Raw genomic sequence first — 27,804 nt, forward strand, 5'->3', positions numbered from 1 at the left:
TATATTATTTATATTACAACATACACATCACATGACACAACTTATATGTGGGTAAGACTCCTTTGATTTTGATGTTTGATCAATTATCATATCAAAATGATGAAACTATTTTGAAAATTGCCTCAATTGGGTGTTCATTAGGAATTGCAATTTTAGAGGTTCATAAAGTATAACCACAATTTTCAAATATAATAATACATTTCATTCTTAATTTAAATTACATGGCCAATTTAATATCTTGATTTGGTATTCCTTTCTTCCTCATCTTGGTTTTACTGATGTGATAGTTTTATTCTCTTGTCACAAACTAGGAAAAGTGCTTACATTTTGTAATTTGATTAGAGGTTCTAGAGATGGGATATAGACATATTAGAATGCTTTTTGTATGTCATTTCCTATGACGATTGTCTTTTTTCTTTATAATTAAATTTAACAAATGTCTAAATTTTTACTTATGGAAAATATTTTCAAAAGACAAAAAATTAAATAGTATTTCAGAAAGTACTCTTCGAAACCTTTGTTTTGTACTGCAGAGAGTATTTTTCATAATGATGTTTAAATTTTTGTGTTTTGAAAAGTACTTTCCAGATAAAAAATTTAAACATCATTCCAAAAAATACTTTTCAGAATCTATTCTTTTGTACTCTAGAAAGCATTTTTTAAAGTGATATATAAATTTTGTATTTTGGGATATACCAGAAGATGAAATCTAAACATTCTGGAAATACTTTCCAGAATAATGATATAAAGGTATTTTCAATATAGAGAGACTTTATGAGGAAAAATTAAAAGACAAAACTAAAGGGGAATGTACTTAGTAAAATGGGAGTGGATATAGCAAAAGCCCAGCGTTTTTAGTTAAAACAAAAAGGTCAGCGGCTTCAGAAATAAGCAGAAGAGATAATGTCAACAAAACCACAAATAAAACTCAACTTTCACGAAATGCGCAAAATGACCTCACTATTTTCAGCAATAGTAAATACATCATCCAATTTACAAGGAAAAAAGGAAGGGAAGGTGAAGATCCCCCTCTTTACACAAACGAATAACTCTAGAGAAAATTGCACATGCTTCCCAGTTGCTACCCAGGAGCAAGTAGATAACAAAACTGTACAGTGTACTATACAGGTGAGTTACAAGTATAGGCTTGGGTATATCTCCATTATTATTATTTTTTTACTGTAAAGGTTGATCCTGCTTTCCATTGAAGTCCGGAGAGGATGGTGGAGGAGTTCTAGAAGCAGTAGATTGTGGTGGAGCAGTAAGAGCATAAGTGAGTCTCGACGATGATGAATTCTCAATGAGACCAGCAATGCCAGCAGCTGCAGATTGAGCATTTGAAGGGAGGAAGAGATCATGCCTCTGGTCTTTGTAAGCACTCCAAACCTGGAACGCAGTTGTAGAAGGAGAAAACTTAGATATGGATAGTATACTAGCAACAGGATGCAAACAAAAGCAGAAACCACATCTGAAGTGCCAAGAGGCTAAAGCCAACAACTCAAACAGCCATGTTAAATTACTGTTGAGACTTACATCAGAATTATTCAATAGCTCTCGCACTTTAGTGCAATGGGCTCCTTCAGTAGCAAAGGCATGCAAGACCTGATTAAGCAGATAAGTAACTTGTCAACAACAAATGATGAATCATCAATAGAAAATTGATACAAATTAATCTAGATAATTTTCTTTAGAAAACAATCACAACTACAAGTACTTTCTTTAATGTTTGTCAAATTGTGCAAATAAATTAATGAAAAAGAAATAAAATACTTGCAGAAAGAAATACAAAATCCGGACTCAAGTAAATGAAACAATTGCTATTTTGAAGTGCAAGATGCCAGAATTAAGAAATGGGAAATTTAATAGTAACAGTTGATTCTATAGAAACTCATACAAACAAAATGTGAACTCGTTAAAAATCACTAAAACACCAGGTGCATTTTTACTTGGTAAGTGGACTGGAGCATACAGAAATACAATTTTATTTTTATTTTTTTAAAGTTACAGAAAACACTTGTAAAGAAAAAAATATGCGAGAGAAACCCGAACTCAAGATGAAGAATAAAATTGACGGAGATTCCAACCTCAATTGCAAGCACCCTGCCAATAGACGCTTCAGATTCATTCCACTTCATCTGAGAACAAAAGCCATTCCTTCCGCCAGCCCTCCAATCAAGAAGACCAAGAAGAACTTCAACAAGACCAACTCTGCATTGTTTGCAAAATTTATTTTAGAAATGAGAATAATTATACTCACATAAACATACAAGACAGTCTTCAAGCATGCAGCTGTTTCAAAGCAAATTATTGTGGGGCTACAAAGCCCTCTATGACCTTCCTAATAGGTACATACATTTTTAATTATGTTACCCTTAATTATAACCATCCATACATATTTCAACAGTCTCATTATAATGAATAGTAAAACATTCAAAACCAGACAGACAGATTAGGCAGAATGTGATAACACACAATAACACAAATTTCGAGGCCATAGGAAAGGTTAACTTCAAAAATATCACTCATTTTAGATAATAAAATTTGTTCCTTTTTTGGGTCACTTTAATCCAAGAAGGTATTAATTAATTTTTATCCTTGTCTTTTGTATTTCCACTAAATGAAAAGTGAGAGGAGGGCGAGACCAAGAAGGATTCCGAGGAAGTTGTTAAGAGGAATCTCATGGTGAAAAATATCTCCAACTAATTTGTCTTTCATCGAGTCCAATGCATCCTGTGATTCATGTAGCCAACCTTAGTGGGACTAAGGTGGTTGTTTGCAGTTATATTTCTGTAAAATTAAGGGGTATTTAGAAACTTCTTTAATTGCTGACTCAAATTTTCAATATCTTCACAAATCACTACCATGACTAGGGGTACTCAATTCATATTGGATAGGAATTACTCAGACCACTGTCCAATCCTGCTGAAATCAATCGTTTCAAGACTCTAGACTGCTGGTTTCAAAATAAATCTTTTAGGAAGACAGTTCAGGATTGTTGGAGAGAGAGCTCAGTACAAGGGTGGGGAGGTTTTGTATTAAAAGAAAAATTGAAGCTGCTGACATAGAGATTAAAAGTGTGGAATAGAGAGCAGTTTGGGAATATTCAGCAGAAGCTAAAGAGGGCAGAGCAAAAACTGAGTGAGCTGGGAAAGAAAGAGGAGGATAGAGACCTGACTGAGGAGGAAATCAAACTGAGGAAGGAGCTGCAGGAGGAAGTTTGGGTGGCGGCACACTCAAAAGAATCCATTATTAGGCAAAAAACAAGAATAAAGTGGTTAAAGGAGGGGGATTGCAATTCTAGATTCTACCACATGACTGTCAATTGGAAACAGCGCAAAAACATGTTGAGGGGGATTTTTATTGGCGGTTGTTGGGTAGAGGAGCCAAATAGAGTAAGGGAGGAAGTCAAATAGTTCTTTTCGAGAAGGTTTGAAGAACTATTCAAATCTTGCGGAACAATTTTGCATTTGCTTTTACATAGATAACATGCACACTGGGATGTACAGATATTAGTACTACTTGTACTGATTGACTATGTGGGAGAGGTCGTGGGTTTGAATTCCTTTCACTAACAAAAACTAAAAAACTAACATTTGCCAATAAAAAAAAGACTACCATGACTGAACTTCAAATCTACAAAACCAAGGGTCAAAATTTAAATTGGTTTGATGAGTTTTCTCTTTCACTTGCATGTTGTGGAAGTTGTTTGCAGCTAATGCAAAGTTTTATCATGAATTTGGATCTCCAAGTCCTAAAATATTGAATCAGTTAAAAGTGTGTCAATTTTCAATTATACAAGCTACTCACTTAAGTCCCTGCGCAACAAGAGCATCCCTGGCTCGGTTTCCTGCAACCACAACACGTTTTAGAGTCTCAAGAGCTAAAATGCTTCCACCTTGCCACCCTATAGCTTTCATTAGCAGTGGAACAACCTGGAAGAAGAAATTTAAAAATTAGGTCAATGCAAGTTATATATATAAATAATGGAAGTACAGCAACAAAAGCATACTAATATTATCAAAAAGAAACTAGAACCCTCCCTAAAGCCTGAGACTATCAGAACCTGTAAACTTTCAAATCTTTCTTTTCCATACTCATCGGTCATCAGCTATGTCACTCAATATCAACTTCAGCCAAATGGCATCTCCTCCCACAGTCAATATTTAACCTTTACACCTAACAGGAACATATCTTAACTCTCCACCCCACCGTAGGAAAAATAAATAACTGTTGTCATCAAAACCAAAATTTCTCCAAAATAGCATGATTTCCCCTATAATTGCAAGTCTTAACATTTGTCGTTGAGGCTTATTTACTCAGAAGTCTGAAGTTTAAAACTAGGATTAGCAGCTAAAAAACTGTTGTTCTAGATCAAGTGAACCACAATTACACACTTAATGGAACTTGAAGATGAACAATACAGGATCCAGAGAGATTTGAGGGAAACAGGTATTAAAGAAAGATGATCTCTGATTTTTTAACAAAATCCTTACCTTTTATTGCAAAGAAAGAAAAATAAATGTGAAACATATCATACTATTTAGCGAGAGATTACCACAACACTTGCTTGTCTGTCATGAGAGTATTCTTTATCTCGGGGTTAAAAATGTTATGGTATAAACCAGGCAGACAAAAGACCATTTTCAGCAGGCTCCAAACCAAAAAAAGAGCCACGATAACAGTTTAATAAAAAGCAGAATATTGGATAACCCGCATAAAGGAATGTAAAATTGTAAATTAACATATTCATATAGAACATGTCTTTTAAGATACCTGAGGTGTTCCAACACTGGTTGCTGCCATGGCTTCAGCACATGTGGTACTAGCTGCAAGTTGATGCAAGACACGCAAACAACTCAGACGCACACGTTCTTGAGGAGTTTGTGCGTTCTCTGCTGATTCATTATCCGGGTCATATGCTTGTTCTGCACGTCTCCCATTGTTTACCTCACCCGATGACATTGTTTCTCGCCTCCCCTCAAATGCAACAGCAGCAACTAGTTTGGGTACATATCCAAGATACCCAACATGATCTGCTAGTGCAGGGTGCACACGCAGTAAGGAAACTAGAGCAGCTGACAGGAGCAAAGGAAGCTCTGGATCAACAACCTGTGCCTCATAATGGGTTGCAGCAATGGATGACAAATACTGATCTAGTAGACCTTCCAAGAACCTTTTAGGGTTTCTAAGAGGGAATTTGGGATCTTTCAGAAACAACCTAACATAGATGCCACCAACCTGCATCCGCACAAAAGTTTGAATCCATTTATGAGAATATATATTATTTTATACATAATTTTATCAAAAAACGAATTATATTATATATCACATACATCAGATGAAGGGAGAAGGGAAGGGGGGAGAGGTCGTGGGTTTGAATCCCCTCACTAACAATTAGCAACTAACATTTGCCTATAGAAAAACATATATCAGGTGATACCTGTGGCTCATCTCTCATTTCCTGCTGGCCAGATGCCTGCTCAGGCAAATCCCAATCAACAACACGCCCCTTCATCTGCTCACGGTATAGCTCTAATGCCATAGTGGAAATTTGTGCAGATAAGGAAGCTGCCATCGCTGGTGTCCATACAAGTTCTGGTGTCTCTGTAGTCTGCTCAAGACCAACTACAACAGCTTCACCAGGTCCATCCCTAATTACTGACACAAGGCCATCAGGGAGAAACCTTGCAAGTGTTATAGCAACTCTTGGTCCATGCATTTGTTGGCTAACAAGCTTCCCCAACAAGGACGCTGCCATAGCTCTTTGCTGGAGTGGAATTTCTTCTGCACGTGATTATGATTATTATCAATATGTATAAATCTGCAAACAGATTCTAAAAATGAGAATAATAATAAATAAGACCAACTAAGATGTACAAGTCTTCTACCCTTCAAAGGCAAGAGCAATTCAAGAATGTAGACAACACCGCCATGCTTGGCAGCAGCCCAGGCCAGTTCTGGTGTGCTTGCCAATGCATAGAGCACATGGAGAGAGCCTTCACGACAACTTGGGGCTGAGTGAAGCATTTGTAATAAAAGCAGGAGACTAGATCCATCTGCAACCATGGCTTGCAAACAAGGAGCATGTGCTGTTAAGAGTGACAACACTCCTAGGCAAAGTTGAGGAATGTTACTGTGTGATGCTTCGGGCACAGAAAAACACTCAAAAAGAGGCAGTAACTTGTCTTTATTAGAAAATATGGATGCCAAATTAGGATTATTAGTCAGAAGATTCTGCAGAAAATAAACAAGATTAGTCAGACATGCTGAATAAAAAGTATTTCACTACATAATAAGGTAGTTAGGAATTAACCTGAAGGGAGGTCAACGCAGAACGGAGATTTTTAATCAGCTCAAGCTCTTCCTTCCCTACAGATTGTTCTTCAGACATTGTGCCAGAATTATCCAGAACCTGCTCATTTACAGATCCATCAACAGTCTCACTCGTATGCTCTGAAGTCTCAAAGAAACTAGAGGTGCCTTCAACCTTCTGATCAGCATCTTCAATCTTATGATCGGCATCTTCAACACATTGATTGTGCACAAGATAAGATATGAAATCAATCAGAGCAAGGCAAAAAGTTTCTGGTTCACTAATTTCAAAGTCTGGCTGATCATTGTAGACTCTCAAGTAAACATTTCCAATGAATAATTCTCTGGATAGTGCTTTATAGACAAAGTCATGTGAATCCTTAATATCATATAAACCATCAGGACCTTGAGCTGCACGTTGCTGATCCACAAATTTCAGCAACTCTGCTCGTGTTGAAGAGTTCCAGATAATCTGCACAGTATTCAAAAGATAGTATCAACATGCAAATACAATTAAGAGACACCTTAATTTTATTTTATTAAAAGTTGAAGCGTAAATATTCTAAAGCAAAAAACAGTTAATTATTTGTAGGAACTCAAGGATTATTTCATTGAACATCACAGGTAGTCAGTAGATAGAACCTAATAAATGACCAGGAAAACTAGTGACTAAAAGAAACAACAAATAACCATTTCAACTAATTTGTAAGACTTAAATCTACCATACAATAGTCGGGTATATTTGCCTTATGTGCCTTTTCTTCTTTTGGGGAAAGGGGAGTGCCATTTACACTGCTGCAGGTATTTTAGCAAATAGCAACATTAGGTTACATATTTTTTAATTTTAATTACTGTGTCAACTAGCAAGAAGCATAGTAGCAACTAGCAGGCTAAAAATGAGTTCAAGGCTCTAATAAAATTGTTCAATCAGTTTTAACACAAACTTAATTTCTAATTTTTTAGGCTTTGCCAGAAGGCCTGTCTCCTTATGCCTGTGTTGTAGATCTCTTCAGCCCATTTTTTTCTCTTCAAAATTTCTTCAGCTATTCAGATTTTATCTGAAGTTCTTTTTCCCAAAATGTCTAGGTTTATTTTATTCTTTTTTTTTAATCTTGAGCTCAAAATCTGCCAATTTTTTCCTTCCAAAAGCTTAACAGATGATATTCAAAGTTCTTTATCATAAAATGTGTAGCTTTTTGTCATCAGCCAAACCAACAGTTCCTTTATCTCAGCATGCTGATTTTGTTAACAATAACATCATTAACTTATCAGAAATTTATTCTCACATCCTAAACAATATTTTTTCTGATTGATTCAAAAATGGGTACAGACTAAAACCTAGCTACTAATGAGTACGCATATAGTTTCTTGTCCGACATATTTGTCACTTAAACTATGTTCCAATAACCTGTGCAATCTGACATTAATTAAAATCTTTACAGAGCAAAACATTCATTTCCATTTTTATTCCAATGGTATTCCCACAAACAAGAAAATAAGTGGCCCCTATAAGAAAAATTATCCTTGCACAGGGTCAAGGATGATGAGAAAAAATACCTCTGGTGACTCCAGGTTTGCATTTAATTTGGACAGTAAATCTTTGGACATTTGATCTTTTAACATGCTAGAGAACTTGGGAGTTAGCAAAACTTTGAGGGCATCAGCGGCTGCCTGATTGTAAGGTGTTGCACTCTCATCACTGCACAAGCCACTGAGCCTTGACAAAGCCAAGGATGCTTTTATGGCATGCATGTTTTTGGCAATTTGAACACTAGCACCAACACCATGCGATTCTGTTGCATCAGACTCTTCAGCAGTAGAGTCATACTGAAGCAGCAGCGGCAAAAGGTACCTATCATGGACCATATTAAATAGGTAAGTCCAAAAAATATTTACAAGTAAAACTAAATAGGATAAACACATTTTTTATGTACCATAAATAATTTCTCTCAACATATAAAATTTAGAGCTCATTAGCTAACCAACAAATCAAAAAGTAATACTTCATTACAAGTATTAACTGAGATGCCTAGAGGAGTAAAGCTTAAATTATAATACTAGGTGAGGATCAGATGGTATTATTATGCAAATTTCGTTTCTTAGGCCTACTAGATTTAGAGGTGGAGCTTTTACTAGATATAGTCAATTTTCACTTAATGCTCAGTGCAGCCCATTTAATGAGGTATTGAATCAATACAAAACAAAATTAAGGTTCCAAAAAGATTATCGCAAATGAGAATAGCTCCTCAATTGAAGGGAAGCTAGTGTTTGAAGAGGAAACTCTACGTATTTCTGCTTCATTTGATGATATTAGTTTCATGCATTCAGGAGAAGAGTGTTCCCTCAATGCCTCAGCTGGTAACCCAGTTACTGGTAAAACCTCTTTGATTAAGGCCAACAACTACAGTTTTGGCAAATCATTTACATGGAGTATTCCTCTCAAACCCTCTTTTCTTTCCCTTGTTACTTGTTAGTTGATCCCACATCATTGTCCCATCCTTTGCCTATCTCAGCTTCAAACATTGATCCTGTTCATTCTATTACAGGGGTTCAACATGAGATACAAGATTTGGGCGATGGGGTCCTACTTTAGAAGGAGATTGAAAGAGTGAGTCAGGAATTTGGAGACGTCAGAATTAAAAAAGAAAGTATTTGAGATTGATAGAAGGCATTCAGTTGTAAATGAAGGTTGCAAACTGCAATAAGATAAGGATGGCAACACATTCAAAGATCATTGATAAGGTAGTCATAAGGAGGAAGTGGAATACTTTAAGTGTGTTGGAAAATACAATCAGGATATTGTTTGAAAAAGTAAGGAAATTACTAGTTTCCATAAGGATTTCTAAACTGAGGATAATTTGTCAAGACCATTTCTGAGAACCAGAGTGGGTATGCACTTATAACAGTAAACCCACGTGACCAGCTCTAATTAATTACGTACTTATTTAAGCTACTTATCCTATTTAATCTCTAGACTTACTCAGTAAAACAATAACTAAAGAGGCATACCATAAAACACCAGCCTTTAATAAAGCATCTTGCAATTCAGAGGAAACAGAAACATTGGCAATAGTCTGTAAAGCAGCATCAACAGCGGCAGGTACAAGCTCAAATTCAGTGCAGTGCACAATGTCCTCAACTAGTCCGGAAAACTCAAGTATCTCAGCTCTGGCAGCCTCGAACTGACTAAGAACTGCAAATGTTCGCATGATGTTTGTAACAATGATGGCAGATGGTTCATTTCCAGGAGTAGTAGGCTGAACAACACCCATGCAACGGGAAAGAAGAGTTGCAAGAAGATGTACTCCTCCATCTCTTACAAGCTCTTCCCCATTCAATGAAGAAGACGCACATCTAACCATATGAAAATTCAAATTAAGAGCAAAAGTTACCACAAAATGTTTTTAAACATATTAGCATAATGATGAAGCCTAAGAAGAAAGAACATGAAGCTCTTACGTCAGCCACACAAGCTCTGATGCAGCAACAAGGAGTGGTGCTCTATCTGAAGAAAGAAAATTGCTATCATCCTTGTCCACAGTAACAGCACTCAGCAACATGGGATAGCCAGCATATTTGAATGGCTCCAATACATCTCCATGTCTTCTGTATAAAATACATTGTCCCTTCAACAGAAGTAGCAATCTCCAAGGCTGAGGACCTTGCAACCCTTGCATGGTAGCCTATGTTTTGGTCACAAAAAATATAATTTAACAAATCATAAAAGGCATACGTATTCTTTCTTGCAGATGAAAAAAAAAACTAGTAGAACAATTCATTGTAATGGAGGATATAAGCAAGCACCAAGAAATCAAAATGAAAATGAATGAGCATTATGATTTTGATGGCCCATTTTTGTGCTTGTATACAACCATTGTAAGCTTGCATGCATGTATTCTGCAGTTGTGGCTCATTAGAAGAATAAAACATATAAGCTAAAAAATATGTATAAATGTGCAATTTTCCCCCCATCAGGCTTTTAACTCAATAACATACCCAAGAAAAATCACAACTTCATTGCTACCTCTAGTTATAAAAGCAAATATACAGATTTCAGATTTGTATGCACAAGATACTCAATTCATAAATTAATTGCTTAAGACAACACAGGTCTCCACAGTTTTTAAGCTGAGATACTAAGATAGAATAAGTATGAGAACTGTTATGTAGAAAACAAGAAATAATCATGTTGTCTTAGTGACATTCATTGAAACATGATTCCAAAGAAGACTGTGTATGACATTGAAACTTATGTCTACCTGGAGGCGTTCATAGGCCTTCTGTATCGCAAGAAACTTCTCCCTCCCTTCTGGATTTTTGTCGGGATGATATTTCATTGCAAGTTTCCGATATTGTCGCTTTAGTTTTTCTTCATCGATGTTCTCAATCTGCTTTGATAAGCTAGAAGCTTCATCTGTAACCTCTAGAGAATTTCTTTTATTTACATCATCACTAGATACATCCTCAAAGGATATTTCAAGGATCTTGCCAGCTTCTTCTTCAGAAAGATCCATAGGCTTTCTAGTCAACTCTTCACGCCACATTACAAGTAGTGACTGAAGAAACTCTACATGTTCAACAATTGGCCAATTTGGAAAACGAATATCATCACATAGGTTCCTGAGGTAATAACGGTGACACCACATTTCATCTCTCAGCTCTGGGTATGTCACTGGAGGCATGGGGGCATAGTCATATAAAACATGGCAATGCTGTGACAGTTTCTGCGGAAAATCACCAAGATGCTGCAAAACCTGATAAAGAGCAAAGGAGAATGGATTCAATTCCACTATGTGAATATCATATTAGAAACCAAGTGAATATACTATTATAAAAATTGAGGAAAAATAAGACTCATCAAAGTGACTATCACAATGTTTAGATTACCTGGCGAATTAGATTTTCTGCTCTCATTTTGTGAGTCCATATTATCTCTGGGGTGTCAGAATCAGAAACCATTGCTGCAGCAAATGCTGTCGGACCACTACGCTCCAGTACATACAACAAAGATTCAGGGAGAAGTCCACCAAGAACACTGCGTTTTGCCAAAGGCAATGAAGTTGAAACTGCAGCCTCTTCCCCACCATGAAATGCTTGATGGACATGGGTGACAGAAAAGAGTTGCCCAATTGAAAGTAGATTAGACCCAGGATATGCCAGTGCAAAATAAAATGCACCAGTGCTGTACAAACGAACCATAGCTTTGGGATTCCGGGTAACAATGGCCTTAAGCAATGCAGCAGCTGCCTCAACAATACTTGGTTCCCCAGAAAGAATGGCCTGTCCCCACCCCCAAAAAAAATGAAACGAAAATAGGAAATCAAAATATTATAATATTTAATTTGTTTAGAAGTTGGAAGAGTAGACAAAACCTACAATTTTATGATATCATTTTTGTATCTTGGAATATTTTAGAGTATCCTAGATTATCTCTTAGGATTTATTCTTCTTTTATATTTTATGATTTCTTTTCGTATTTATTTAGGATCTTTGTAATTACAAGCATACAATATTCTCATATTTAGAAGGAATAATATTATTGTATATCTTTTATGAGGTACACCAGGTGCCTAGGGGACAGCTAATTCTAGGGGGCAAATCCCTGTGATTATGGGATTGCTTCCTAATATACACACCTAGTATTAATAGCAAGATACACAACAGATACAGAATAAAAATACAGCAGGGATAAAATATAAAACTTCCTAAAATAGGAGTAACACAGTTTTGACAAATATCATGTAAATAGGAATATTATCTCCTATATCTATTTGTATTTATTGTATTAATTAAGTATATATAAAACAAACTCCATTCTGTAGTCAAGACACACGGTTTCTGCCTCTCTTGCCTCTGTTTCTCTCTCTTTCAACAAGAATGATAAAGGTAAATGACTCAAGACAATCAAGAATCAAAGAATCTGGCCAAAATAATTTTGAGAAAGAAATGCTACTTAGAAAGATGCAAGTCATTACTCTCAACAAATGTCAATATTTTCCAACGTGGCAGATTAAAAAATGAACAACTCCTAAAATTACCTGTGCAATATGTGGAAGGCAGCGTGGACTTGACAAGATTCGTTTTACTCTAGGAGTTGGAGTAACAATCTCTCCAGCATCATCTAAATCAGAATGTGCCGACACCATGCTATGCAATATGGACAAAGCGGTGTCCCCAACCTGAATACAATATACATATTCTATCTATTAGTAGGATACAAGGAAAAAAAATTAAAGAATGAAGTGTCAAAAAATTGTTTTTGATAAGACAATTTATTAGCCATAAACATAACCATCTTCTGTCACTTTTGGTAGATTTCCAAACGGGCCTAAGCTTACAGTTATCACTTATCAACAATTCAACATAACAGCACTAAAGCTATAGAAAACATCACAAAAAAATTATTATCAATATTATCTTCCAAGTCCAGCATGATTCTACCTGAGGTGGGGTAAGGACAGGAACTCTGAGGGCAAGTGCCCAACGAAGCTCACGGATATCACGCAACTTCTTCCAATCTAGCATCCCAGAAGCCCAAAACCTTGTTGTCCAATCAATAGCTTTCTTGGACCACAACCTTCTAATAGCATCTTTTTCCATAGGTCCAACTTGAGCACCATCTTTATCAATATACATCCATTCCTTAAGTGGTTCCATAAAAGCACTAGCAGCAATTAAATTTGATTGCAAGGGAATAGATGTCCTCTCTGAAGTTTCATGGACCACGGTAAGCAGATCAACAGCTAATACACAACCTCCAACTAGAACACAAGCCTCTACATTTGATAAAACCTTCATCAATGCCTGAAATTCAGTAAACCATAGTTAATTTAAATTTTCAAACAATAGAATTGACATATTGCAATGTTTACTCTAGCATTTTTAAAACTTTATTTCATTTAGGATAATCATTAAACCAATATTGTCCACCAATCCTGTTACAAATTACAATTAGCAGCAATGAAGGTTAAAATTTAAAATGTATTTTCTTTTCGCCCAAATAGTGCCAAAATTTCAGTACTCTAAAGCACAAATATAAGGACGAACATCAAACAGAACTATGACACAATAGCAAAGCAAATTAATCCTTCCTCCTACTCAAAGAGAAGACAAAGTTAGGAAAAAGTAAATTCAATTTACACACCTTCAGAAGTAAAAGAAGGCGATGCCTCAAAGCTCTGTCATCTGTCCTATCCAAGAGAACAGTAATGTGAGCTGTACCTTCAAAAGGGCCAATGGTCATGTAATGCTGCTCATATACAATTGCCATTGCCCTTGCACAAAGTTCTCTCACTGATGATCCACCACCTCCACCAAAACCATCTAATCTGCCCATGTCGCACCAATCATCAGATGCACCTAATTCATCAGGAACAGCACCATCTACAGTAAGCCCGGTGTCTGCATCACATAAGAACCGATGGTAAAGTGCCCGGAAGAAAGCAACAGGATCACGCAATGGGAAGTCTTGTGCCCTGCCACCACTGCCACTCTCAAGCAGTAAACGCAGATAATACTGACCCACGCAAACTTCTTTTGACAAGCTAGGGTACCGAACAGAAAATTCAGGGTAGTTCCAAGATATTTGTGGTGCACACTCAACCCCTGATACCATATCCAAGGTAGCACGGCCTGGAACAATATCTTCAGTACGCTCTTTCTCGACATCTAGTTTATGAACTTCAGCTTGCAAAGATTCTCTCAACTCTTGCCTAGTACGCTCATTCCAAATCAAGTCTGCACGATTGTGATCAAGATCAAATGCTCGCCAAAATTCAGGCCAGTTACATAGAAGCCGACCAGATCCTACAGGTGTGTTCTCCACAACAACTTGAGCAGGAGCAGGAATGCCTGCATTCTGCAAATCAACTGCATTGCTGTCAGGATCAAGTGAATTTGAAAAATCAGATCCTGGAGCTTCATTTGAGTTTGTTGATGCCACAATAGCTGAATCCACAAAAGTTGAATGCCCATTTTCTTCTCCTGTAGAAGACCCATTGTTCAAATGTTCACTAGTGTGAACAACAGAAGATTGAATATTTGAAGCCTGTCCAGAACTTGGGTCCATAACTGTTTTATGATAGCCGTCTGAGCCTCTAACAATAGCACCCACTGGCTGCTTAGCTGAATCAGAAACATCAAAGTTATTAGCTGAAGGGAACGGTTGTTCTTGAGAGGTAAGTCCTCTCCCAATGCGACCTTTCCTGTGCTGAAGTAAACGTCTTTTTCTTCTCCCAATTGATGATTCTTCTTGATTTGTGTCTTCAGCTAGAACTCCATCAGCACGTGTGTGCAAGTAAGCAACGAGGCCAGGAGGCAGAATTCGGGACAGTAGCTCCAAAGCTGGTTGATAGGAATCTGCCCAAAGAGCAACAAGTTGTCGACTAACTTCACGCCGCTCACCAGCTGGAAAGAAAAATGCATGCAGTAAATGTCTCAACAAAGCACCATCACGCAAAGAAGCATCCCGCATGGACTCTGCAGCAATGGCATCTTCTTCTGCAATTGATCGCATTATCATTGCTACTGTTTCTCTAACACTTTCAGCAGGGTGACCAAACAGTGCAAACAAGCGACGCTTCAACCCTGCAACTTGGCGTAATAATTCAACAAAAACAGTATATTGGGTAGTCTCGCCATGTGGATCACAAATCATAGCCTCAAGCACTTCAACAACAGTCATTGACAGTAAAGGTGACACTGAAGTAGGTTTTAATCTGTTGACAAGAATCATGATATAATTATGATTAGCAAACAATACTGACTTTGTATGCATAATTGTGGCATGCCATTCTCCTTTAGAATCTGTTACATTTGCATCACCAGGTCCACCACCAATGAGTACAGCAACAAGCCCTGCAGCTTCAGAAGCTACACCTTCTGAACCATTTCTGAGTAAACCCATTATTCTTCCAACTGCTGCCGGAAAAGACATCACATGTGATGCGGCACTTCTTGAGGCAAGTAGTCTGCGTAAACATGAAATAAAACCCATTACAGTTGCTGCAGCTTTTGGTGAAGGGGGTGGCAGTGGAGGAGATTCTGGAGGAAGATTTGGGGCAGCAGGAAGCATAGTAATCAAGGCCATCAAAGTAACTTCCGGTACTTCAATGTTTGGAGGCACACCACTATATGGTATACAGGCATTGAACTCCCTTATTCTACGCCATAGTTTAGCCCTTGATCCAGGAATAGAACCACCTTCAGCAACGGCATCCTTGGCAGAAGATGCTAAATGTTTCAAATGCATGGATGCAGTTTCTGCATCAGTAACAGGCCTTTGTTGACCATATTGCAAAAAAACTCTCCCACAGGGAGGATCAATGCGATGACCGGGCATTGTCAGTCTTGGCAATACAGGTATGGCACATTGACCCTGAAAATAAACATTACTAGAAGTCAAACGTGCAATTTGAGTCTTTGACACTCCATTCTGCAATAAGACGTGCTTTATTTTTATAACACCATCATAAGATTGCCTCCAGTTCAGGAACAGGTTCAACAATGATATTATGAGATTAGACAAGTATTATAGGACATAATCATCAAGCTTCAATGTACACATACAACTAAATAACAATTCTCAACCAAGATGAGATACATCTACCTACTTCAGTTTGTAAAGCATCACGAACTGCTGCAAGTAAGCTATCACGAGACGTGCTTGCATAAACCTACAATTCATGCCACATGCGTGAGAAAATTTAAAACATAATAAATTATAACTAAATAGCACAACAAAATCTTACATGGATGGGGCATCCATCACTAAATTCAATTGCAAACATCTGGGGCTCTTCAGCAAACCGAACAAGAGCAGTTACTGAAGATAACGGACGAACAGTAACAGCCTGCAAACATCTAGTAAAAATTCTCAACACTTGACATAACACTTCTCATTATGAGTAAAACTCAGCTTTCATAGACATATAAATGCATTAATAAGAAATTGGTTGCATTAACAACACGTAAAGCCAACATAAAACTATTGATAAATACACAAATGCAAATTCTATTGATGATGCATATAATGTTCAAAATTAATATATCTTCTTTAAAATCTGTTTTACCTCAGAATATGATACTGCTTGCTTGTTGTTACAATAAAAAAGTAGAGGCCGCATTTGCTTAAGCATTTTCTTAGTACGAAGTGCTTTTCTAATTAAAAGAAATGCTTCAAAGATAAAAAGGTATAACCACTAAATAACTTTTAGGGAGAAAAATCAACTCAAGCACTTTTCTCAGAAGGAAAAAGTTATATAATAAAAGCACTCTCTCAAAAGCTTATCCACATGTAACCTAAATGTGCAGCTTTATAGAAAAAACCATAAATCACCATGGTTAAAAACTCCAAAGACCTATTGCACACAGTAACATGTTATGCTGTAATCAGTGTTGTTATATGGCAGCGCCATGGCATGGCAGATTCTTTGCCAATCACCATAGGCAATTTGTAAGGGGAGGCCAGCTATGGCAGCACTATAGGCCGCAATGGCGTATTTACATGGGAGAATTTTGGCCTTCCTCCATGTTCTGCCATCCACCATTGATAACATTTGCTGTAATTATGTCATTCAAGATTTATTAAAAAAATTTCAGAAAACAATTGTTTATCAATGTTTAATTTCTTCTGCAAGAAATTCCATCAGCACATATCAATGCCTACAATATAATAATAGATTTTCATCTAGAAATGGGCCAAATGGCTAAATCCTATTCACAAGTTGATTTAATAAATGCGTCACTTACTTCATAATTCTCAGGGCGCCTTTCCACAAGTGAAACCTTTGTAAGAATGAGCTGACGAGATACAGCATCACCATGCTCCCCTAGTCCTCCTTTTGGGCCAACTCCTAAGCTCAATCCTGGAACATTTAGAGTTCCACGGGCAGCAGAACGCAGCCTTGTCACAGACCAACCCCCCAGTGGGGTATCTTCTGCTCCAACTGCCTCTTTTGCTGCATTACATTTGTTTGTGCAAGGTTAAAAATAAATTACTGCAACAAATAATGAATTTGAAAGAGGAAGGAGCATAAACAAGGTTATGACTAGTTACCCCTTTGTTTTATATATTCAGAAATAGAGAGAGTTTGAGAGCTCTCCACAGACAACGATAGCCCAACAGTGGATTTTGCAGTTTTAGTCTGCAATAAAACTTATGCACTGTTATTACTGTTGATATTAAAACATGTAGCATTCCTTGGTTATCAAGAAAGCACAATTAAACCATTCTTACAAATTCTGCTTTATTTCATGCCAAAAGGCAACCAAATTTAAGGTACCAATATCTTGCATAATAAATATTTAAGATTAAACAAAGCCATCCATACCAAATTTGAGATAATAGCTGATATTGTACATCCAGAAGCCGCTTGGAAAGCTTTAGATTTTCTTCCATATAAGGGGCAAAGAACAAATCCGCTACCATGATCAATGTTTTTCTTTCCAAAAGCATCAGAGAGAAGAATAATTGCAGGGGAATCCATGTCTCTAAAATCCAAGCACCAGCGAAGGTCACCCGACTTTGTATCGAGAAGTTCAACACCAACATAAGTTACTTTCAATTTCTGTTAAAGCCACCAGCCATACAGGATAATTAGTTTAGCTTATCACCCTGCATTCTTTTTTGTATAAGTTCACCATACGGTATATTAAAGAAAACTGCCGGTCATTTCAAAATTATAGGGAATTTGGCCTGTATGGAAATTTAATTGCTTCAATTAAATTATTTTCATTTACAAAATACTTTGTCTGGATAAGTGAATTCAAATACCTTGAGTTCCAATTTGTTTGTTTAGATAAAGGAATTCAATTTCCATATGTAAATTTCACTTGTCAATATTTATTAAGAAATTGAGATTTCAATATAATATTTTGCCGACAATAAACATCACAAATTTTAAATAATAAAAAATTCAAAAAGTAGTTCAAAATTTTGAAAAATTACAAAAAAATAAATGATTAATTATAACATTCTTTTCATAGATGATCAATAACTACAAAATCAAATATCAAATACTTGGTATTATAATTTCAATATTTGCAACTATCAACATGCTGTTTCAGAAGGAAAAGAAAAACTCAAATTGATAGTTTTTATTATTAATAGACGCATAAACTCTTAATCTTATAAGGATATGGATATTGGATAGTGACAAGAGGTGTGGGAAAGAAAGAGAGGTAACAGGAGGGAGAGAGAGAGAGAGAGACAAACAGGCTGAAAAAGCATACCTAAGCTTAAAGGTGAGAGAGCTCATTTCTAACTCTTTTATTTTAGGCATTACTTAAAATCCCTTCATTTAATTTAAAAAATAAACATCCCTTATAAAAAAAATCATTTTAAAAATGCTTTGGGTTTGATATCCAATCGTGCCGTTTTTATGGGATCCGACTCTTCTCAAGTGAGGTAAAATAAGGGATCTTAAATGTTGATGAAAAAATCAACCGTATATTTATATATACATACATAACAAATCATAAATGTGTTGGAACTTAGAATACATTACAATATACTTACTTCAGTGGAGTCAAATCCCTTTTTATGAGTGGTATTTTAAATCCACTTAAAAATTAAACTCTCTCAAAACTCTCTATCCAATCACACTTAACACCAAGGTTTAATAAAATGGTCCGTGACTGCGATTTTGGCCACAAACAACGTCAAGGTTTTTGGAGTGACTGCAACCATAAATGTGGCTGCATTCATCCGCAATTTTCAGCAATAACGACCATACCACGACCTTTAAAACCTTGCTTAACACATTTAATTTCTCTTAATCGGCAAAGGACAAAAGAATGACACAAATGCACATCCTCACAATTCATCATACGCAACAAACTACAAACAACACGCGACAACTAATGAACAGTACCATACACTCTATAAGTTTTAACAATGGCAAAGCAAGCAAGAATAATCCCACAATCAAAATGCATGCTTGTCCGCTCTGCTCTCTTTACTCACATGCTAGACTAAGTTCACAGAAAAGCAATAGCTAAAAACAAAGAGAATCAATCACAATTCACAACTAAAGAAGCAATTGCAACTTACAAAAGCAACCCACTGAGACGCCCGTCGCCGAAGATGAAGCACCGGGAACTCAGCCACTGGGGCCAACCGGTTCCACCGTATCCGATGCAACTCCGTCAAAATACTCGCCCTGTACCGCGACGAGAACTTCATGGCCTTGAATTTTCCGCGTCCATCGGTCCTCACGCTGAGGTTGAACTCGTTCGAATTCACGTCGCGGCCGAGAACAGGCGAGGCACCTTCGAAGTCCGTCGCGACGTCGTACGAGTTCGTGACGGTAAGCGTGGAAGGATCGAGAGTGAGAACGGAGACGCTGGAAATGCAGAGAATCCTCTTGTAGCGGCCGCGCCACGAGTGCTTAACGACCATATACCGCGCCAAGTACTCGGGCTCTTCGAGAGGCGGGGGAGCGGAATTAACGGCGGCGGAGGCGTTGGCAGCGTTTTCCATGACCGGCGGCGGGTGAAGCTGGACAGGGCGGTTGAGATCGGATGCGTAGCGGCTCACGGATTCGACCTGGGGGAGATGCGCGAGGGTGTGAACACGTGGCGCATTGTGGAAGCGGAGGAAGAACCAGAGTCCCTGCTGCTGCGACGATGGAGGTGCCGCCCCCGCCGCTGGGCTTCCGAGAGGCCGAGAGTGATTCGCCCCCAGCTCTAAGACTTAAGAGCGGTGTGGATTACATTCAATTTTCCGCGCGATCCAATCGGAACCCTAACTAAAGTGATTTTTGTTCATCCAATGCGAGGTTTCGATTGGACTTACGATGGGGAAGGGAGCGGTTAGGGTTGCGGGAATCGGAGAACGGAAAATCGAATCGGAGTAAGCAATCGCACGTTGGAGTGAGAGAAATGGCGAGAGAGAGAGAGAATGGGGGTAGTGGGAGGAGGAGGAATAGGAGGACGAACGCACCGTCTGATGCTGATCATGATGACGTGGCCGTTTCTTATTCGCGATGACTCTACCTCCTTCAGAATTAACATGAAAAACGAAAATATTCTATTATATGTTTTTTTTTTCTGTTTTTAGTTACAAGAGTAAAATTCTATTATGTGGTTTTATATGTAAGAAACAAAATTGATAGCGTGTTTTAAAATAATGAAAAATCATATTTAAATTAAGAAAGATGAATTTTGTTTTATTTTAATGTTTTTTCTTATTTATATAACAGATGCCGGATAAAGGAGTTGAAATTGATAACTAAAACTTGGATTAAATTGAACTTATTCAATAAACAACTTGAAACGAAATAATATTCAAAATTAAATTCTTTCTTATTTAAAATTTATAAAATGAATTGCTTCCAGTAAGTCGTTAGGTATTGAAAAAAGAGAGAAAAAAATGCACCATCACAGTAGATATTTGTTTAGTATTTTAATTTGTACTCAATAGTATAAATATAAAACTAAATATAAAACAACTTCAGGTCAGTGAATTGGTTCTATTCAAAATTGAAAAGTTCCTTGTTTCATCACATGTTAAAGTTGAGAAGTTCATAACCGACTAAAAGGACTTAATGGTGAGGATTGAGATAAATACATAAAAACTTAAGTTCAATTTCTATTGTGATTCTTATCCACTAAAAAATTTTGAGAAGATCATCACTTTAAAGTTTAAACAAACTGCTCCTTTGTTTCCTCACTCGTCCACATTGACAAGACATTATTCTATATATACTTTCTAATATTGGCATGGAGTACTACAATCAAAGCATCCTCTCAACTTAAACATCGATAACAAGAAGACATATTCATGATGTTATAATTACGGAAGCATCGAGAGATGGGTTTATTAGAGCCTGGAACACAATCCAACTAAATGCAGGAAATTCAACGTTAGTGTTTCACAAACAATAATGATTGTGAGGAGGGAGTTAGTAAAGTTCATCACAATTTTTACTTTTCACGTTAACTTTATCGTATTTATGACCGTTTTTGTTTCACGTAACTAAATTTAACAAACAAGTTACATAGAATTAGTAAAAAAAATTAAAAATCATGCTATAAAATAAAAGACAACAATAACCCAAATTTGAGAAACAAAAAATTAAAATGAAATTTATGGAAGATGAAAAAAAGCAAAAAGAATTTTAAAAAAATTATGAACTGAGTTTTAGACTTCAAACTATTTAAAAAAATATTATAAAATAATTTTCTGCTAATCATCCAATTATAAAATATTATGAAAAATAAATTTATTAACTTTTACAATAATTATCTTAAAAATCACGTCATCAATAATATGTAATTTAACAATAATATTTTATGTTGTAAGTTGATGGCCATTAAAATCTTATTTTAAATAAAGTAGTATATATTTTTATAATATTTATTATATTTATCTATTCTATACTTCTAAATCTCATCTAAATTGATTGTCCACACTTTCTTTTAATTTAAATATTTTTCTTTAAAAAATTATCTAAAAACTTGTATTATTAATTTTTTGTCTTAATCATCCGATTCATTCCAAAAAAGAAATCCAACTAATCGGAATTCGATCGGATTATATTGTTATTTTTCAATAGAACTTAATTAATTTTATGCACTAAGCTAGTGGTCACTCATAAGTAAATTGATCGAATGAACTTTTTATTTATCTAATAATCTTATATTATCGTCCAAAATAAAAGTTTCAACGATATGTCTCGCGTCATGTGAGCTATTGTTGCACTATTACCAACTTTCAATCTGGTAACAATGACATATGGTGCACAAACTGAAATTGAAAACATAACTACCCGATCCTGCCAACTCCTCCATACGATGTCAAAACTTGACTGATTTGTAATCATCAGCTATTATCTTCTCTTGAATTCCAACGGGATCAAGTGACCTTCATTCGAATTCCAAAACATTTTTGATCATTCGGTATTGTTATGGTCAGGTCATTTTAACAGACACTGATCGGCGGGAATGAAATCTACAGCGCGACTCCAACAACAAAGAAAATAGATCCAGCAATAAGATAGAGGCAATACTGAAGAAAGATGAACAACATACACCAATAAATACTTCTATTCCCCACCAAGTATAAAATTAGACAAAACTTACTCAAAGTCAAATTACCTAAAGCCGCTCCAGTGTTTATTTTGCATTTGCAAATGAACAAAGAGCATATGCTCATATATATGACATAGAAAGATAGCAAATGAAAAAGGACAAAAGGAAAATTAAACACCAAAGAGAAGATACAGTCACTTTGACACCCCGTTTACCGCACTGGCTGTTGATTGTAGTGTGCCTTCTCTTTTTTCTTGGATGCAGCTAGCCTTGCATTCCTTGCAGCAGCCTCATTAGCAGCAGCACGCGCAGCAGCATCCATCTCCTTGCTTGATTTCTTCTTCTTCATTGAAGCAACTTTCTTGAGCCTCTCTTTAACATCAATTGCAGATGCATCCTCAGCCTTCTCCGTTTCAGCAGTTTCAGAAGTTGCATTTCCAGTTCCAGCATCCAAGCCATCAAGCTGGTCTTGTGATTCTTTCTGCTCCTTTGAAGATTTTTCCTTCTTCTTCTTCTTTTTAGCATTTTTGCTTTCCCCAGTAGCATTCTCCTTCTTCTCCACAGCACCCTTAGGATCCTCTTCTTTCTTCTCAGCACCTAAATTTTTTAATGGCCAGACAAAAAATTCCAACTAACATATTTAGGGCAACCTTTTTATACATGAATATGATTGAAAGCACCATATTACCATTGGAATCATCTTCTTGACCAGTGGGTTCCTTTCGTGTGTATCCTAGCTCAGCCAAAACAGCTTCAAGTTCTTCAAGCCCCTTTTTCTTTAATTCCTTCTTTGAAAGTTGCCTTTCAGCTTCTTTTGTAACCACTGGTTGTTCAGGAGGCTTCTGGAGAACAGGCTCAGCTTCTTCTGTCACTTCTAAGTCATTTTCATGTTCTTCCTCACCATCATCATCTGCATCATCAAGACCTTCCAACTCACTCTCACTTTCCTGGTTTCAAATATTCATCAAGTCTACCAGTTAGTCAATATGTAACCAATAAAACCACCAAGAGAGATAGGAGACATACATACAAAGGGAGAGAATTACAGTGAAGAGTGATTAATTGATTGATTTTAAGCAAAAGACAACACTCAGGCTCTTTTATCTTCCTGATTGTGAGAAGGGAATAGTAACCTCATCATATTAGATAATTTTATTCAGTTCTTTATTTCCAGTAATAGCCAATGATTGGATTTTTTTTTTCCAGCAAATTTTCTAATGTGTATGAAGTGATAACCATCTTGGCTTAAGCTCCATACTTAAGTTTGATTGCTGTTGGCATATAGTGTAAATCGTTATACCTTCACCTTATTTTGCAAGAATTTAGCTCCTTATTAGACATTAATACCATTTAAAACTGTTCTCTTCTCAAAAAGCAAAACACAAGAACAGATTGTTCCTATAGCTTTTGAGATGCTTGCTTAAGAACTATTTTAGCCAACATCAGCTTGCTTGAAACTGATTAACAAATAACTATCTTAGAAACTCTAAACATTAGCTAGAACGATCCTATCAGTTCTTTAAATGTTAAGGCAGAAAAAAGAACCTCCAATTATGTCATTTTTATTACTTCCAAAATCAATGTGCAATGTGCAAGGCCATTCCATGAAAATTTACAGGCTACATTATTCCACATTAGTTTGTTGATTGTAACGATATAATAACAGTTTAACAACACAAGATCAGACACTTGGGGAAGTATAAAGAACCGTGTACCATTATACTCAAATCAGCAAACCAACAAAGACCATGCCGTTAATTGCAAGTAAACAAAATGCCAAATCATGAAACCATTAGCATAAATCATATATATGATAAACACAAGAAAAGACACGGGGCAAAGTATAAAAACCTGTTGCACCATTATAATCAAATCAGCAAACCAACAAAGACTAGGCCATTGATTGCAAGTAAACAAGACACCCAATCACGCAACCGTTAACATAAATCATATATACAACAGTTAAACACGAGATCAGACACATGGGGAAGTATAAAGTATCCCTGCACTGTTATAATCAAATCTGCAAAACGACAAAGACTAGGCCGATAATTGCAAGTAAACAAGACGCCAAATCATGAAATTGTTAACATAAATCATATGTGTTAACATGAATCATACATACGACAACTCCTGAAGGATTGATAAATATTATCACAAAGCTAGACAACCAGAACAAGAATTGGCAAACCGACAAAGACTAGGCCGTTAATTGCAAGTAGACAAGACGCTAAATCATGAAATCGTTAACATATACAACAACTTGGCACGGATAGATAAATATTATCATGCAGCTAGACAACCGGAACAAGATTTGGATAATGATTATCAACAACAACAAAAAAAAAAAGACACAAACGGAACACATTCAACATTGTATCTTGTAAATTTGAAAGCTACTCAGCTTTCATGCAAATCATTAAATATTCAACACCAGTCTTTCTCCCCAAATATATAAAGCCACCCAACACTAAACACCACATATAAACAAAACTTAAAAAAATAAATAACAGAGAAATACACCAACACAACCAGAATTCCTGACTGATAAAGCCCTGTTAAAGCACTTACACTCCCATTTACGTCATACATTAGAACTCAGCCAATCCACAGTCAGGTCAAAGACAAAGACAAACAAACAATTATCCACACCATAAACTAAAGGGTACACAAAAATCATCAGTAGTAACTAGAACTATTATATTGTATCAACTAATAATAACCATCGACATTAGAACTTTTTTAAAATATATATGTGTGTGTGTGTATATATATATATATATATATATATATGCTCATGCAGTTCAACCAATCCACAGTCCGGTGTTAAAGACAAACAACAATCCACATAAATAAGTAAAAGCAATGAATCTATAAAAATAGGGCATAAAAAATGAAACCTCAGCAGCAGCAGCAGCGGCGGCGTCGTTTAGAGTGACGGGAGACGCAGCCCAAACGGATTCAGGAGGAGCGGTGGTGGCGTAGTAGTCGTCGTCATCTTCGTCGTCGACATCGGCCCATGACTTGGAGGTGAGAGGCGCGGGGGCCCAAAAGACGTCCTTCTTGTTGTCCTGGGCCTTGGACTTGGACGGGCCCTGGTCCTGGTCCTTCTCGGGCTTCTTCTTCTTCTTCAAGCTGCCGAGCGCCGCGAAGACGTTGGTGTTGTTTATGGCGGGCGCCTCGTCCCTCCTGCTCCCCATTTGCAGTCCGGGGGCAAGATCGGAAATGGAGAAAATTGAATTTAGGGTTTTGCGGTGGTGTGATCTGATTCTGAGACTAAGGGGTGGGAAGAGAAAAACGTAGAAGAAGGTGGAATAGTGGGTTGAGGAGGTGATCAACAACAACAAAAAGATGGATGATGGTTATGATGAGACTGTTTGCATACATACATACATACACATATATGCGCATGTTTTTTCGGGTTTCTCATCTCATGGGCCTCCGTGTAAACCCAAACTCACACACGTGTCGTCCATGTTTCAGAATCATCACACGGCTCTTCAATTGTATCTTTTTATTAAATTTAAAATATTTAGTGTTTAACTAACTAATAAATGAATTAATGATAGTCTAAAAATTAAAATAAAATTAGCATTTGTTTCAAACAAGTAACTTTCGTTAAAAAAAAAATATACTTCATTCATTCTAAAATAATTATCGTATCTTATGTTATTTTACACGAATAAATAAATAAATAATTATTTTTTGTTTCATATTTTAAAAATGCTATACAATTTTTACATAAATCTTTAAAAATGAAATAAAAATTATATGATATTTTTAGAATATTAATGAAAAAATATTTTATCAAACCCAACGTCTCTGATATTTTTAAAAATGAAAATAATACTAATAAAATATCTAAGAATGTGACGCTAGTATCATAATTCCTTCAGAATTTAAACTCCTCCAAAAATAGAATACATTTTTTGGGTAACTTGGTTTCAGTTTCTTCAGACTTTCATAATTACTTGGTTGATTTTTTACACGCAAAATAGGGGCTTCTTTTTTACACTAAGTACGAAAGATTAAAAGAATTACAAACGAAGGAACACCGTTCCTACAGCTTCAGCTGATACAATTTTACACTCCGTCTTTGTTTTTACGTAATTTAACATCTTGCAAAAAGTATTAAAAATAAATAAGAAAATTAATGAGTGGGAAATATTTTTAAATAAATAAATGTTAAAAATATTAAATATATATCCCTAAATTAATTAACATGCATTGAATATATCTTCCAAAACAGTAATATGGTGAGAGATACAACAAAAAGGTGAGATAAGATAGTGATTCCTAAAATTTATTTACTTGCAAACAAAACAACCGCTTCCAAGTAACAGGTTTTCTAAATTTGTCCCAAAATTATATTAATTGTCTCAACCAGCCCTTTCTTTCTAGTTTTAATTAATTGGTTAATCGATAGTTTTTGCTCTATATCTTGTTTTCTTAGTTCAATGTTAATGATTAATTTATCAGCTTTTTTAGTATGAAGGATTCAAATCCATGATTTATTTCTTCCTTCCTTATTGGATATTTTGTTAAATTGTTTAAAATATTACAACTACTAAATATTTATAAGGTTTCAATTTTCGGTCATGTAGATTAAAAAAATGTTACTGTGAATTATCACGGCGGATTAAGAAAATTCACAAAATTTTATATATAAAAAATGTTGGAATACAACAACAATGCATAAATATAATGTTGGGCATCTTTATTTTGTTTAATATGTAATTTTTGTCCTCTAAAGAGAGATACTTGATTTTTTTTTATTTTATAAAATCTACAATTTTGACTAAATTTTCAATTTTGCTTTTTTTTAATTGAATGATATATCTAATATATTTATTTATGATATTATTAAGAAATAATTTAATTAATTAAAATGTAAGAAATAAAAAAATAAATATATGCAAAACCGTGGATTTTTTTAAATAATTAAACCAAATATCTTCGTTTTAAAATAGAAAGATGAAAATTGTAAATTTGAGTCAAATAGGAAACAAGTTGTATTTAAGCCAAAATTGAGCCTTTACTGTATATTAGAAATTAAAGTATTTTACTTTACATGATCGAAACAAAAGCAGAACTCAAGAATAACAAATTTTTTTCATGTACTCAAATATAATTATATTAGATAAAACAACATAAAACATAATCAATATAATCAATTTATTAAATAATATAATATCAGAGACAATGATTTTTTTTTAATAAAATAAGAATTTATATTTATAACTCTATTAAATTTGAGAGGATGAATAGACAAGGGAATTATAACATCTCAAAGAAATATGAAAAAGCAAAGAGAAATGTCTATCCACACATAATTATTCATAAGATTATATTGTTTTTTACACATTCACTTTCTTCACATTTCTCCTCATTTATCTCTTGAGTAAAAATTGATATAAATTTTTGTTGTATAATTAACACACTATTATTTTTCACCCCACA

At 35.7% G+C, this 27,804-nt stretch overlaps 2 protein-coding genes across 3 annotated transcripts; both read right to left on the reverse strand.

Annotated features, from left to right (window-relative positions):
* Positions 1-943: 943 nt before the first annotated feature.
* On the reverse strand, positions 944-20,287 carry LOC100805259 (dnaJ homolog subfamily C GRV2). 2 transcript variants are annotated; one of them, XM_003525603.5, is made up of 22 exons: positions 19,364-20,287; positions 17,643-17,879; positions 17,369-17,456; positions 17,062-17,270; positions 16,062-16,163; positions 15,924-15,986; positions 13,457-15,688; positions 12,754-13,116; positions 12,351-12,491; positions 11,200-11,592; positions 10,572-11,066; positions 9,772-9,995; positions 9,322-9,666; positions 7,870-8,164; positions 6,314-6,784; positions 5,889-6,234; positions 5,441-5,784; positions 4,774-5,238; positions 3,808-3,932; positions 2,085-2,208; positions 1,534-1,602; positions 944-1,386 (listed from the first exon to the last, which is right to left on the reverse strand). In XM_003525603.5, exons 1-22 carry the CDS (start codon positions 19,790-19,792, stop codon positions 1,177-1,179), a joined length of 7,770 nt encoding a protein of 2,589 aa, XP_003525651.1. In that variant the 5' UTR covers positions 19,793-20,287; the 3' UTR covers positions 944-1,176. The 2 variants fall into 2 exon arrangements, with proteins under 2 accessions (XP_003525651.1, XP_006579739.1); XM_006579676.3 differs by lacking the exons at positions 17,369-17,456; positions 17,643-17,879; positions 19,364-20,287 and having other exon boundaries at positions 16,062-16,173; positions 17,062-17,267.
* Positions 20,288-22,341: 2,054 nt separating this feature from the next.
* Positions 22,342-25,836, reverse strand: LOC100813817 (high mobility group nucleosome-binding domain-containing protein 5). Its single transcript, XM_003524470.5, has 3 exons — positions 25,245-25,836; positions 23,033-23,291; positions 22,342-22,941 (listed from the first exon to the last, which is right to left on the reverse strand). The coding sequence occupies exons 1-3, from the start codon at positions 25,542-25,544 to the stop codon at positions 22,556-22,558; spliced, it is 945 nt and encodes a 314-aa protein (XP_003524518.1). The 5' UTR covers positions 25,545-25,836; the 3' UTR covers positions 22,342-22,555.
* Between the last annotated feature and the right edge of the window lie 1,968 nt (positions 25,837-27,804).

Source organism: Glycine max, chromosome 5 (assembly GCF_000004515.6).
Source record: "Glycine max cultivar Williams 82 chromosome 5, Glycine_max_v4.0, whole genome shotgun sequence".
Classification (NCBI taxonomy): domain Eukaryota; kingdom Viridiplantae; phylum Streptophyta; class Magnoliopsida; order Fabales; family Fabaceae; genus Glycine; species Glycine max.